A 13,207-nucleotide genomic window follows, 5' to 3' on the forward strand; every position below is an offset into this window, starting at 1 on the left:
AATCCATTTCCCTTTCTTCTCGTCTCGGAGCCAGTTCTCGACTAGTTTGAAAACGTTCACTTTGGGATCCTGACGACAGGCGATCTTGAGCTGGTCTGCGATATCCCGAAAACTTTGCTCGAACCGGGCCTCGTTGCTTGCGTGGACCCACAAAACCCATGTCTCTGGCGACTCTAATCGGCTCAGATACGAGTATTCGATGGCAAGTTGCGATTTCCTTTCACTTGTGAGCAGCGGGCCACGAACTGGTCGCTTCACGCTTACCCGACACCGCCTAGGCCGACCAGGGCTATTCTCGACCCTGGGATCGAACTTTTCTCGTGAATCGACTGAAGCAGGGTCCTACGACAGACGAAGCCTGGATCGCGTGCGAATGGGACTGTTGATAGAGGATTCGGCGGAGTTTCTGGTCGCTCTAAAGGTGCAGCGGCTATTAGTCAGGCGGTCTTGATCTTGGTCGGGTTTTCTGTCTTACCCGGCGGCAGATGAATTTCGGCGTGGATCGAGCCACTGCTATGTCCAACCTGGAGTCCACGATTGTTATTACCAAAAGATACGGATGTCATGATGAAATAAAGTGCCTCGTGAGTGATTCATGAGAAGGATCCTTGCTAGACTCCCACGAGTTGAAAGAGGGGCATCCCTCAGCCTCATCATCATGTGATTCCAAGGCGCTAAGCCAGGAAATTACCTGTGCATTTCAACCCACACGCACGACTCTCCAAGTGGCAGCCTGTCGATCATGTGGGGCTAAGCATTGTTCCTAGGAACGGCTCGACCCGATCCAGACTCGTCAGATCCAACGAGGCCCCACGATAACCAGCCAAAATTCCACATCAAACGCTTTAACCTCATCTCCCGAAGAGGCTATATACAGCTTCCCTACGATTTCAAGCGCACATTCCGAGAATCACCAGATTACAGTTTGTGATTGCCATAATTAAGAGCACAGAGCATGATGCGCTTCGTCTTTCCAACCGCACTTTAATGAGGCCCACAGCTTTGTGAGGGGCCACGAAGCTCCCAGGAACTCTATGTGCAAGTGGCGAATCTGATTTCGAACCCTCCTGTAATTACCTTCTTAAAGATACAGGTTTTAAAGCACTTGCACACTGGTGCCGCCGTTCTTAAACTTGTTATCAAGTAGAAAAAAAAGTAATGGAGGGCACAATAATATTTACACAGATACTTCAGAATCCCAGATAGCACAGTGTCAGACTTGCTCCCCCAGGTCCCTCCTACACTGGCTGTTGACTCTTGAGAGCTGGATAAAAACTGTATGTAGGGCAGCCGGGCCTCATATTTCCTCCACCTCAACTGGTGTGAGAGCCAGAATCTGGCGGCTTAAGTCTCGGATTCGGTTTTCGAGAAGGGTACGCAGTGTAATCTAGTTAAGAGAACATAACTGAGTAGAGAGATCAGATAGAGAGGGTAGAAGAGCAACGAGTTTACCCATTCTGATAATTGTGCAGTACTCGTCGCAGTCTCATGGCCATCAAAATGCTCTATCAGAGAGGTCGAGATAGTGTGCAGGGAGTTCCGGTACACTTTTCGCTGTTTGATTAGGTCGTCGAGGTGCTGGGTGGCTGTGGCTGGAGATAATGACTGAGACATGGTGGAGGGAGGAGTGGATGTGGTAGAGATAGAGAGAGAGAATGTTGGGGACTGGGTGAGACTGGGAGGGTAATGTTATGGGCGGAGAATAATGAAAAGGTGACGAGGTGATAGTATTTTGTTTGTAGAAAGGTAGAGTAATATCACAATTCACAGTCTGTCAATCTCCAAACCATCTGGCATCTTTGGTTTCTTCCGAATCCGTCCCTACCGTGCCTGCGTATTCTCTTCAAGGGCCATTGCTGTGAGTGAGAGCCTATTATCTGTATTGTTCTGTTCCTCAAAGATCTTACTGAGGCCGTTGTCGCCTTCGATGTACTTGCTTTGCTCGAATAGCTGCTTGTGTAAGAGCGACCTCATCCTTTGATTCATCTTCTGATTTGTCCTCTGAATCCTCAGACATATCCTCTTGTTCGCAGCCCTCTTCCTCATCATCACTGATTGGTTCAAGGTTATCAAGTAATAGCTCAGATGACCTTGTCTGGTCAAGCATCGCAGCCTCTCCAGCAGAGAGATATTCCTTGATCATCTCTAGCTGGCTTTGTTCAAGCTCAAACTTTGATGAGAATAAGTGAAGCATAAGGTCTTTGATTGTGTCCGGCTTCAGTTGTCCTCGACGGTAATGGTAGATATCACGAGCACAATTAAAGAGCCGCTCAACACCAGCAACACTGGCAGGAATTGAGAGGATATCACGTGCCAATTTTGCAAGATCTGGATACTCATGCTCATGTTCCTTCCAAAAAAACGAGGATTTCCCTTTTGAAGGCCTGTTTAGATTAGTATAGAATTAAAAAAGGTAGGATAGACCACTTACCTTTGGAGAGATACCGTGTAATTTCATCCTCTGGCTGATCAACCTCGGCTTGAAAGGGGGTCTGGGAGTCACATAACATCGCAAGCTCTTCATCTTCAGCAGGTTCTGTAGACACTTGAACATCATTGGTTTCCTTTGCTAGAATGACCTCTTGTTGGTATCGTTTATACTCCACTTGAAGAATTTCGCGACAGTGCTTCATCAAGTCAACTGTATCCCCTCTCCAATCTGCAGTATCGAAATATCGGAGCTTCTCTGATTTTAATCCCAAGTACGTTTGCACCTTATTTGCTATGCATGCAGCAATATTGCGCTTGTTATACTTATATGGCACGCCTCAGGGTTAAGGTTTGGAGAAAGTAGAACTTTATTTGATAGCTACCTACTAGGACTTGGTTGAGCCAGATCTCCCCTCCTAATCCCCTTTCCCCGCTGTAACGAGACCCCAATCAGACACAAGGCAGTGGATACGCAGTCTAGTTACAAGACAGTGATAACTAGGGTTCGAGTAGCAAGGATTCAGACTGCCACACCAAATATTCCTTTTTAGCTCACAGTCACTATGGTTGTACTATAAATAGTGTACAATGTTTCTGTGTATGTTGTATCTGAGCTGCTGCCACTCGATAGGGTCGTCTCAGTTTTGGCTGGGCTGGTGACACTGGTTGTTGCTGTATTTGTCAGAGTCATTGTTGAACTACTACCCTCTGCACTAGTCGTTTCTGTTTCCGCTGAGCTACTGTCAACAATCCCAGCTGAATGACAGAGACAAGATGCTCGAGAATTCTCTGCGGTATTGGCGCCTTTGCTGATGGGCACTGATGTTTTCCTCGATGGCATGGTACTTATGGCTATTAGGCTTGATCGAATAGCACTTGTGGGCTCTTGAGGAAGAGTTGACCCTGAAGTCAAAGCAGAGCAAAATCTTCCTTTAGAGCTCGATAACGGGGAGTGAGACTTGGGCGCAGAAGAGCCAGGGGATGCCAGTTGTGCAGGGTCGGACGATCCTTTGGAGGGTACGTCCCCGTCAGTCGACATGATGAGTTCAATATCAAAGCATGAAGTGTGTATCTATCTTTGAATTAGTTCAGCCAATGCAGTGTAAGGCAAGGAGCTGTCATACAATCCATTCATCATTTTGACAGTTCGTCGTGTTCCACATCCAGTAAATAGAATAGATCCCATCTACGAGGATCTCACTTGGAACAACAAAGGTAGAAGAGCCTTTCAAGACCGCATCCGAGTACGGGTGGGACAGCAATTCTTCCTGGATTAGAGACCGTAGAACGATATTAGACAAAGCTTACTTACTTTGAACATTCCTCCCATATAGAATATCCGCGAAGCTTATCGTATCCGGTTGTTTTGACTGATGTGCACCAAAAACATGAATATCGCCATTCGTATGTCGAAGGAATGGGTGATCAATGTTGGTATAGTGAGCATAAATTTTGGACCCTGGCGCTGCCTTCAAACGGGGCCACTGCACATCCTGGAAGTGAATTTGCTGTGCCTCATCGCAGAATGGAACGGATCTGTAAGTGTCTTTGACGAGATAATCTCCCCATTTGAATTTTGCGGGCGCTTTGTATGTGAATAAAGGCAGCCAATAGAAAAGGGAAAGAGTCCAGTACTTACTGTAGTTTCGCGAGTAGCCTGGTAAAGAGCCAAAGGTGTCTGCAAGTTCAAGCTTACTAGTCTAGGAAGTTAGTCTTGATATAAAAATATGTGCTCCACCCTTGAACTTACTACCAGAGTTGCGACACAGATTATAGGAAGATGAAGAAAGATAATGCAATGAAGCATGTTCCACGTCATTTCGCACCGTGAATAAAAAAGCTTGGATCAAGAAAAAAGAGAGAAAAATATAGATCTCAATCTCACCTGGGCAGGATCACCTAGTGCCCGAGCGAGATTTCATCTAATTTATCATCTTTTTAAATTTTACCTAGAGAGCAAAAAACACCACTGCCTATTTGTGCTTGTGAGTGCCCTACATCGGATCCGTTTCAGAAAGGGGGTCCGTGATATGTCTTGGCGTCGATAATCCAGGGATGGGCTCCACAATTTTGGACTGAGAAGAGACCCGCATAGTTACTCCATTCTGAAACGGATCACCGGCGCAGTATGGTCCTTCCACTTTTCCAGTGTAGTAATCACGACTATTATATCTCTACGCCTGTAGCAATATTCCGCTGTTCGCAAATCAATCTTTGGTTCATAAGCAAGATCTCACAGAAAGATCACAACAATATGATCTCTAACTTCAAAATACTTGTCTGTTATGCTATTATACTCACTGCACACGCTGAGGTCACAAGCCTCCTGTTACCAGGATTTCAGGGGCGCCATCTCGAGGCAAGCGAGATTGAAAAGGTAGAATGTCCCGAAATCCTTTTTCTGAACTGGATTAACGCCTTTCCTATAGGACGATATTAAAACTACGTTCATTGTTACTTGCGCCGAGGGAAATGACCCTTCAGGATGCGGAATTTCTACAAATGGTCTGACAGCCGTTGTTGGAGAGAACGTTGCAGAAGTTACTCATGTGAATGAGAAATACAAGTAGGTTTCTATCACAAGATACCGTTAAATCCGAGGCTAACCCCGCGAAGTACTGCATGGGTAATATGTGACACTACCGATACAACCTACGCATCATGTCTTGCGCAGCAGACTGTATCCGTTCAAGGCACATTGGCACCGAAAAATCTGAATTGGATTGGGGTTTCCATTATCACGCCAGAAGCCTCACTGGGTAGTCCTCTACCTACCGGCACGATTGAAATCACAACAGAACATGCTATAAGCCCACCCAAATCTTCCGAAGCTAGACAAGGTCTATCACATAGCAATGCCTTTCCATTGTTTACCCCTTATATGAGCCTCTACTGGATTACAGCTTCTGCGTTCCTTGGCTCCATTGGGTCTGTTTTGATGCTGGGCCTTTTTGACTTGAGAGCACCGCCTCTGCTTCTGTGGTGAAAAGAGGAATTGTCTGCTATGAATAATGTGATCACCAGTCCTCTATACTATATAGCTTCAAAAGTACTCAATACTAGATACGCTTTTTCTATAGTGAACACACTAGTCTAGTCGCCCCCACTCAGCCTGAGAGCGTATTCACTATATACAAATCATTGATAGCATTCTGTAGCTTTAAGTTATTAGATACTCCACATTCGGCTTTGATATAGATTACAACGATTTCTTTATCAAAACCTAAGACGCACCACCATCGAGATATTTTGCTGTCTATTTCAGTTTGTTTTGTTTTATAGACGAATCTACTTATCATCTTGAAGATTTAGAGAGTCAATAATATCTATTAACTCGTTTTTCTACCATATTTTAGAATGCCCTATATAGAAAAATAGCAACAGGTGAAATCATAAAGAAGGCACAATTCGTCTGATCTGAGCAACCTAGCGTACAATAGAAACTCAGGCTCACTTGCACTAGTGCTTTTATTTGTCCTGTCTCGTAAACTGCATACCAGACACAGAACTATATCCTCTGGCTAGTAGAACCTGACGACGTAGCTCTTTATCTTGCTGCACTAAAACAGAGCAGGAGCAGCAGAAAGACTGAATACAGTCCTTTGCAAATGAGCCTGAGATTTGAAAATTTTGCCTAATTTTCCACCTCTGCCACGTAAGGGGCAGCCAACAGAGCCCACAGCATGTGGACGAGCCGTAAATACAGCACTTAAATACGATTAGTTTTCATAATAGTCAAGAGGGGGGGGGGGGCAGGGGTAGCACATCAAAGTTACAGGAGCCCTGCTCCTTCTTATCTTCCGTCAACTCGTTCTCTTGTAATAGCTCGAGATAAGCAGACGATTTACCAAAAAGACAGCATGGTAAAAATGTTGCACTGCAGCCTGCAAGAAAACCGAAAAATCAGCAAACCACAAACCGAATCGGGTAGGAGTTAATTGGAAGCCCCACAAGTTTTGACGGGCTCGCAACAGTCCCATAGGCCATAGCCCCACGTTCTCTCAGGCATGCTGACTTGTGTTGAATAAATTCTTGGGAAAGAATTTGGGAAAAGATGTAGTGAGTCTAACGAGCTATCTGGCCTTATTAAATCAGGCACAGTCCTAAGTCCATCCAAAGTTGGATTGGATTCTCATGTCCGTTTCAAAATCTTGATCTGAAACGGAAGCAAGTCTCCTAGGCCACCTGCAGTCTGATCTATTCCGAGTTTCTAGAATGCAGGGTATTACGATAAGAACACTTTTGGACTTGCACCTAGGATATTTTCGAGCGCACGATGAAAATGAGATAGAGCAGGGCCGCTATATTAGGTAATATGAGGTGCAGAGAGGCGGGAAGGCAGAAGGTAAGGGTTGGGTCTGACATTGAGTAAGGAAACTATTATGTCTACACTTGTCACTAATTATAGAAATGAGAAGCTTCACCCAGCTCTACCCCTTGGACGCTTCGATGACTTTGATTCCCCTTCCTCCCGCTTTCGCTTCCCAGTGTGAATGTCATAAATCTGGACATAGCGACGAAACTCGTCGACAGAAATCTCAGAGCTCGAGTTCCTTTTCTGACTCGGGGTATCGCGCTTTCCAGCGAGAATTAGATGATGTGTCAATGCTGTCTCATATATTTTGTTGATGTCCGGCACAGTGAGACCATAGAGATCATGAATAACCATGAAACAGTACTCTTGTGCAAGGCTACACAAAGTGGATCTTAGGTCATAAGAATTTTCAAGGGGGAATTTGTAGAATGCTCGAATCTCAAAAAGAAAGATGACCAGCACATCCTGCCTTGAATTATACCACATTTTAAGAATTTCCGGGATCTTGCTGTGGTGAGTGATATATGTCATTCTTCCAAACTCTCCGGAGTTTGTCTCGAAGCCTGTTGCCAAAGGTATATGAACACTGCTCGGTGGATTTGGCTCGGAAACCATCTCAATGTCGTTGTCAGGGGTGCCTGTTGGATGTGAATATAGTGACACTGGGCTTCTGGTCACGTTGTCTGCTGATCTATCAGAGATTTTCGGTCCATGGTCGGAGCTTGTTTCAAGAACCACAGGACTATCCGCTGAAAGGCTCATTGGATGTTCACATGATGCGCGTTCGTCTGAAACCAAAGTCTGCGGATCGACGCTGCCAACATCTAAAGGTGTACCATGATCGTCGGACTGAGTACTTTCAACGTCGCTGGGCTTTGAATAAATGGATGGACTAATCTGTAATTGTTCTGCCCAGCAAGTCCCAGGTTCTTGAGCGAGCTCCTCCGTGTCCCTGTTCTCTGAAGCCGTCGGGAAGAGTGGAGAGTGCGGAGGCAAATCCTGGGTTTGGTCTCGATGATGGGAAGTGGATCCATTATTCGCGGACCTCATGGAATGGCCGTTTTGCGCACGTGTGGTGGATCGAGACCAGTCCCGGATCTCGGTCACCAAATTATCGCCGAAGAAGCAAAAGAGGATATCACGAGTAACGCCGAGAGGGGTCACAAATTCTGCTGGGCTTTGGTCTCCAGAGAAGACCTGTTTGATGAAGAGATCTCCTCGTTGTATTTCATATTGATTAATCGTGGGGCGATTGCATCGTCGTTGAGCTCTTTGACCCACGTCATTGGTAGCAAATTGACCTGGCCCCATGACATGGATTTGGTGACGCCGAATATCCTCTAAAGCACCTCCAAATTGGGTTGAAATCGCTTTGAGCTTGTTTGGCTCCAGTTCCAGAAATTCATCGCTGCATATTCGCTCCAATAGTCCTCTTGCGAGGCTATCGTTTTGGTCTTTTGAACTTAGGTCATGGATCTCGTTTGATCTAAAGCCTAGACGACAAGCAAATCTGGCTAGTCGGTGAAGACTGACCATCTCGGTTGACCAATAAAATGGCTTAGAAGACTTCTCAGGTCTGCGGACAGGTGGAGTATTGACAAAGTGCCGAATTGCAAAAAGCCAAAGCTGCATCATGCTGATCGTAAATGAGCTCCGGTCTATGCACGGAAGGCATTCAAACTCATGTTCTGTAATCTGGACTTCGGGCTGGGCCTGAACTCCTATCGTTGCCCATTGAGATCTCATCTCATCTGTGAAAGCTCTTTTTAATTTGCGGGGACATAAGCATCGAAGAGCGCGAGCTGGATTCTCCAGAAAGAGCGTGTCCTGGAACAGGGTATTCAATGTAGTTATTCTCCCGTGTATATTCAACAATCTCTCTTTGACCACATTTCTTTCGGGCACCTCAGTTATCAAAGGAAACAGTCGATTGGAATCGACAAGGTCGACTATAAGATATTTGTCCCGTAGAGAAAGCTGTGGCATAAGACCCTCAATCATGCTTACAGACCTGAAATCAACAATCCAGGCATTTGATCGGATAAATAGTGTAGACCATTTGTCGTGAATGTTCCGCAAGTAATGTGATATAATCTAACGCGAGTGGAGATTAGCAATAATTTGTCATAAAGAGGATTGTGTAATCACTACCTGGGGGCACTTTAAGCCAAGTATTCTCTCAATTTGGGAAGACCGCAGCGAATGCCAGAGACCAGAATAAGGCAATAACATGTCGAACCCTTCACAGAGCAGCGTATTGGCCTGTAATCTGCGGAAGTCCTTCCGGCGACCATCTGATTTGAGCTTTGCCCACCATTGTGCCTCTTTCAATCTGTCATCAGATAGTTTATACGTCCTGTAAATACGATAGATCTCTCCATCTGTAAAGGATAAGGATTTAGAGGACAAATCTCGGATCTGCGATTGCAGGATTCTCGGAAGAGCTGAGAAAGAATGTCAGACAAAGAAAAGTCAATACAACAAACAAACCTACACTCAAGATAAAGATCCACCACCCAGTCGGTTTTCCCAAAGTTCTTGCCTGCGAGGATTCTATGTAGTCCGAAAAGGCAGATCACATAGGAACTGGGATCTAAATTCAGGCGATGCAAGGTCTTTGGATCAAAAAGAGCATCTGGTGTCAAATCGCTTCTTGAAAGAGCAGAATCAAGGGCTCCTGGATTTATGAGACCCGCGACGCGGTACTCAGGCTCTAGGTTCCCACATCCTTCAATTTCAAAAATTTTCGTGAGACGTTCCACATTCTGCGGATTCTCGTGGCGAACATTCAAAAAAGAGGAATCGGCGAATCGAAGAGAATGAATATTAATAATCACCGAGCCCTTATAATATTGAAGCCTCTGCTGTGCCTGATCGTTACTGGTGTTACCGAGGGGATCGTGTACAGCCGCGTCCATAGTGTCAAAGAAAGTTTAAAGTGGTTAACCTTGGGCGGGAGTTAGGTTGTTAAAAGGCAGAATCGTGAAGGACCACTATAGATCCGTTTCAGATCTTGCTGACTTCTTCTGGACCTAATGCTTGTTCCTGCCGGCATGTGGGGCCAGGAAACCCTGCTGGACGGAGCAGACTTGCTGGCCCGGTTAGTCCTGCTGGTCTAAAGAGTCCTGCTGACCTAAGTAGTCCTGCTGGACTAAAGAGTCCTGCTGGTCTAAAGAGTCCTGCTGGTCTAAAGAGTCCTGCTGGTCTAAAGAGTCCTGCTGGTCTAAAGAGTCCAGCTGGTCTAAAGAGTCCTGCTGGCCGAAGTAGTCCTGCTGGTCTAAAGAGTCCTGCTGGCCTAAGTAGTCCTGCTGGTCTAAAGAGTCCTGCTGGCCTAAGTAGTCCTGCTGGCCTAAGCAGTCCTGCTGGTCTAAAGAGTCCTGCTGGTCTAAAGAGTCCTGCTGGCCGAAGTAGTCCTGCTGGTCTAAAGAGTCCTGCTGGCCTAAGTAGTCCTGCTGGTCTAAAGAGTCCTGCTGGCCTAAGTAGTCCTGCTGGCCTAAGCAGTCCTGCTGGTCTAAAGAGTCCTGCTGGTCTAAAGAGTCCTGCTGGCCTAAGTAGTCCTGCTGGTCTAAAGAGTCCTGCTGGCCTAAGTAGTCCTGCTGGTCTAAAGAGTGCTGCTGGTCTAAGCAGTCCTGCTGGCTCGGTTAGTCCTGCTGGCCTAAGCAGTCCCGCTGGCCTAAAGTGTCTTGTGGTCTAAAGAGGCCTGCCAGTCTAGAGGATGCTACCTGAGATCACAGTGTCGTCATCTACGCTAAGTCCTCTTGATGTAATAGGTACCACAACATTCCCCCTCAGGATCGCTCGAGCAGGGTGATACTGGACTTCGTAATGGCCCAGGCCTCGGTAAAACCACTAAAACCTTTCTTGAAGGAGAAAAAGTGGAAAGAGTGCCATGGTGTAGTTATCCTGCCTGTATGCCGATGAGGTTGCAGAACCTCAAGAATGGCTTTGGTCCTAATGGCTTGGTGAGCCCATCAGCCGCCTGGGAATTGGTTGGTATGTACTGAAGACCGATTTCACCAGCGTTTAGGACTTCTCGTTGATAGTGAAATTTCACGTTGAAATGTTTCGTTCGTTTGTGAAATTCAGGATTATGAGATAGGGCGATAGCAGACTGATTGTCGGCCATGATGTTTGTGACTGGAGATTGGAAGAGATCGGTTTCAGCAAGGAATGTCCGAAGCCACTGTAGATGAAGGATGGCATTATATTGACCAATATATTCAGCGTGAGTGGTAGATGTGGCGATTTCCCCCTGTCTTTTAGATGACCAGGATATTGGTGCTCCTGCTAGCTTGAATATATATCCGGATGTGGAGTAAGCACCGTCAGTAACCACAGATCCACCGAAATCCGCGTCAGTATAACCGATTAGTTGTCCCGCTTGGTAAGTGATCTGGTATGACTGAGTCGCCTTGAGATAACGCAGGAGTCGTTGCAATGCCGCTTGGTGATGCAATTGCGGCCGGGAAGTAAATCGACTTAACGTTCCAAGCGCAAAAGCAATATCTGGTCGGGTTCCGACCATCAGATACATTAGCGCGCCAACAGCAGAGCAATAGCGGTCTTTGGAATTCTCATCAATGTCTTCTTCACCTGGCCGTGTATTTAATATTGCTTTCGGATTCATAGGAGTGTTCTTTGGTTGACAGTCCTCCATACAGAAGTCAGAGAGCACTTTCTGGATGTACTGATGCTGATGAATAGAGACTGATCCGTCAATATTGAAGTTGAATTGGATTCCAAGGAATGAACGCGGAGATCCCAGGTCATTCAATTTGAATTCCCGTTCAAGAGCTCGTCGGACATTTTTGATCTCATGGGTCGTTGCGCCTGCCACAAGGAAGTCATCCACATACACACAGACTACACAGTTGTCCTTGTAGAAGACACAGTTATCGGATTGTGCCATAGTGAAACCGTTTGATTGTAGCACCCGTTGAACGCAGCGATACCAAATTCGAGGTGCTTGCTTCAGGCCGTAGAGGGATCGACGTAGTTGACAGACGTATCCCTCCTTCTCAAAGCCTTCCGGAAGCTCCATATAGATAGCCGTGTCAATATCTCCATGTAGGAAGGCAGTGACCGCGTCAAACTGGTGGAGCTTCCAGCCTTTCAGCACAGCACTTGCGATGATACAGCGGACAGAGTCCATGCGAGAGACAGCTGCGAATGTGTCATGATAGTCAATGCCATGTCTTTGGCGATAGCCTTTGATCACTAGTCGTGCTTTTCGGACCTTGTTTGCTTTGGTCTTAAACACCCATTTGCAACCAATGACCTGTTGTCCCGGGGGAACATCTTTTCGACGAATGAGTTCCCATGTCCCGTTATCAAGTAGAGACTGGTATTCTCTTTGGATAGCCGTTCGCCATTCAAGATGTTTCTGACCGGATATGGCCTCTTGAAATGTAAGCGGGTCATCATTTGTGGAACCCATTGGCGAGGTTATAATATAGGCTTTACCAAGAGATTCTAAGAGTCGTCGTGATGGTCTGCGTTTTCGCCCGTAGAGTGAATACCCTAGGTCATGTATGTCTTGGGCATCACTGATAGCTGGGTTGACAGGCTGTGGAGTTGATTCTGGCTGGTCAGTCTCATTGGTGTGTTGGTTTGAGTGGTCAGGTAAGTTAGACTCTTGCTGCTGCGGCTCGTTGGAGGGAGATAATGGATGTGGCGGTGTCAACGGTGCTGGCTCTGGATCAAATGCTGTCGGCTCAGGCATAACTTGTGGCGTAGAGCTACTAGCAGAGATGTTATGACTAGCACTTTCTTCAATGAGCGGAGCCACAGGCGTTCTTTCATCAAACTCGACATCACGAGAGAAGACTGTCCTGCCTGAATGCACTTCGTAGAGCTTGTATTGACTAGGTTCGCAATAGCCTAGTAGCCGGCATTCGGATGATCTTGGTCCGATTTTCTCTCTCTGTGCTTTTGGAATCAAAACCCATGCACGGGAGCCAATTCGACGCAGGTGTGATAGCTCGGGAATTGTGCCATATATGGCTTCGTACGGCGTCTTTTTCTTGAGGATAGACGCGGGAGCGCGTAGTTTGAGATAGAGCACTGTCTCTAAAATCTCAGTCCACCAGGAGGGAGGTAATCTCGCATCAAACAGGAGCGTATTGATTCGTTCCTGGATAGTACGGTTCGTTCGTTCGGCTAACCCGTTCTGTCCTTTGCAGTATGGAGCAGATGTGTCAAACTCAACCCCCTGGCGTTCGAGGTAGGCTCCAATTGGGAGGTATTCTCTGCCATTATCACAGAGGAACCGTTTGATTTGAAGCTCAAATTGCCGATTGACCCAGGCTTCAAAGTGTTGAAGTTTCTGGAGCGCTTCGGATTTTCGTTTCAAGGCGTATGCCCATGAGCCTCGAGAGTAGTCATCAGTGAAGGTGATAACGTACCTAGAGCCATCTTTGCCGACTGGCATCTCTAGAATATCAGAGTGTATGACTTCAAATA

The 13,207-nt window shown here is 46.4% G+C and overlaps 2 protein-coding genes across 2 annotated transcripts; both read right to left on the bottom strand.

The window, feature by feature from the left end:
* Nucleotides 1-6,850: 6,850 nt before the first annotated feature.
* Nucleotides 6,851-8,380, bottom strand: N7532_001390 (uncharacterized protein; the record flags this gene model as incomplete). The annotated part of the gene is made up of 1 exon (XM_056613884.1): nucleotides 6,851-8,380. The coding sequence occupies one exon, from the start codon at nucleotides 8,378-8,380 to the stop codon at nucleotides 6,851-6,853; it is 1,530 nt and encodes a 509-aa protein (XP_056478925.1).
* A 1,466-nt stretch (nucleotides 8,381-9,846) lies between these two features.
* Nucleotides 9,847-13,175, bottom strand: N7532_001391 (uncharacterized protein; the record flags this gene model as incomplete). Its single annotated transcript, XM_056613885.1, has 2 exons — nucleotides 9,847-10,374; nucleotides 10,800-13,175. The coding sequence occupies 2 exons, from the start codon at nucleotides 13,173-13,175 to the stop codon at nucleotides 9,847-9,849; spliced, it is 2,904 nt and encodes a 967-aa protein (XP_056478926.1).
* Between the last annotated feature and the right edge of the window lie 32 nt (nucleotides 13,176-13,207).

The sequence above is a fragment of the Penicillium argentinense genome (assembly GCF_028826775.1).
Source record: "Penicillium argentinense strain IBT 30761 chromosome Unknown utg000002l_segment0_segment0, whole genome shotgun sequence".
NCBI classification, from domain to species: domain Eukaryota; kingdom Fungi; phylum Ascomycota; class Eurotiomycetes; order Eurotiales; family Aspergillaceae; genus Penicillium; species Penicillium argentinense.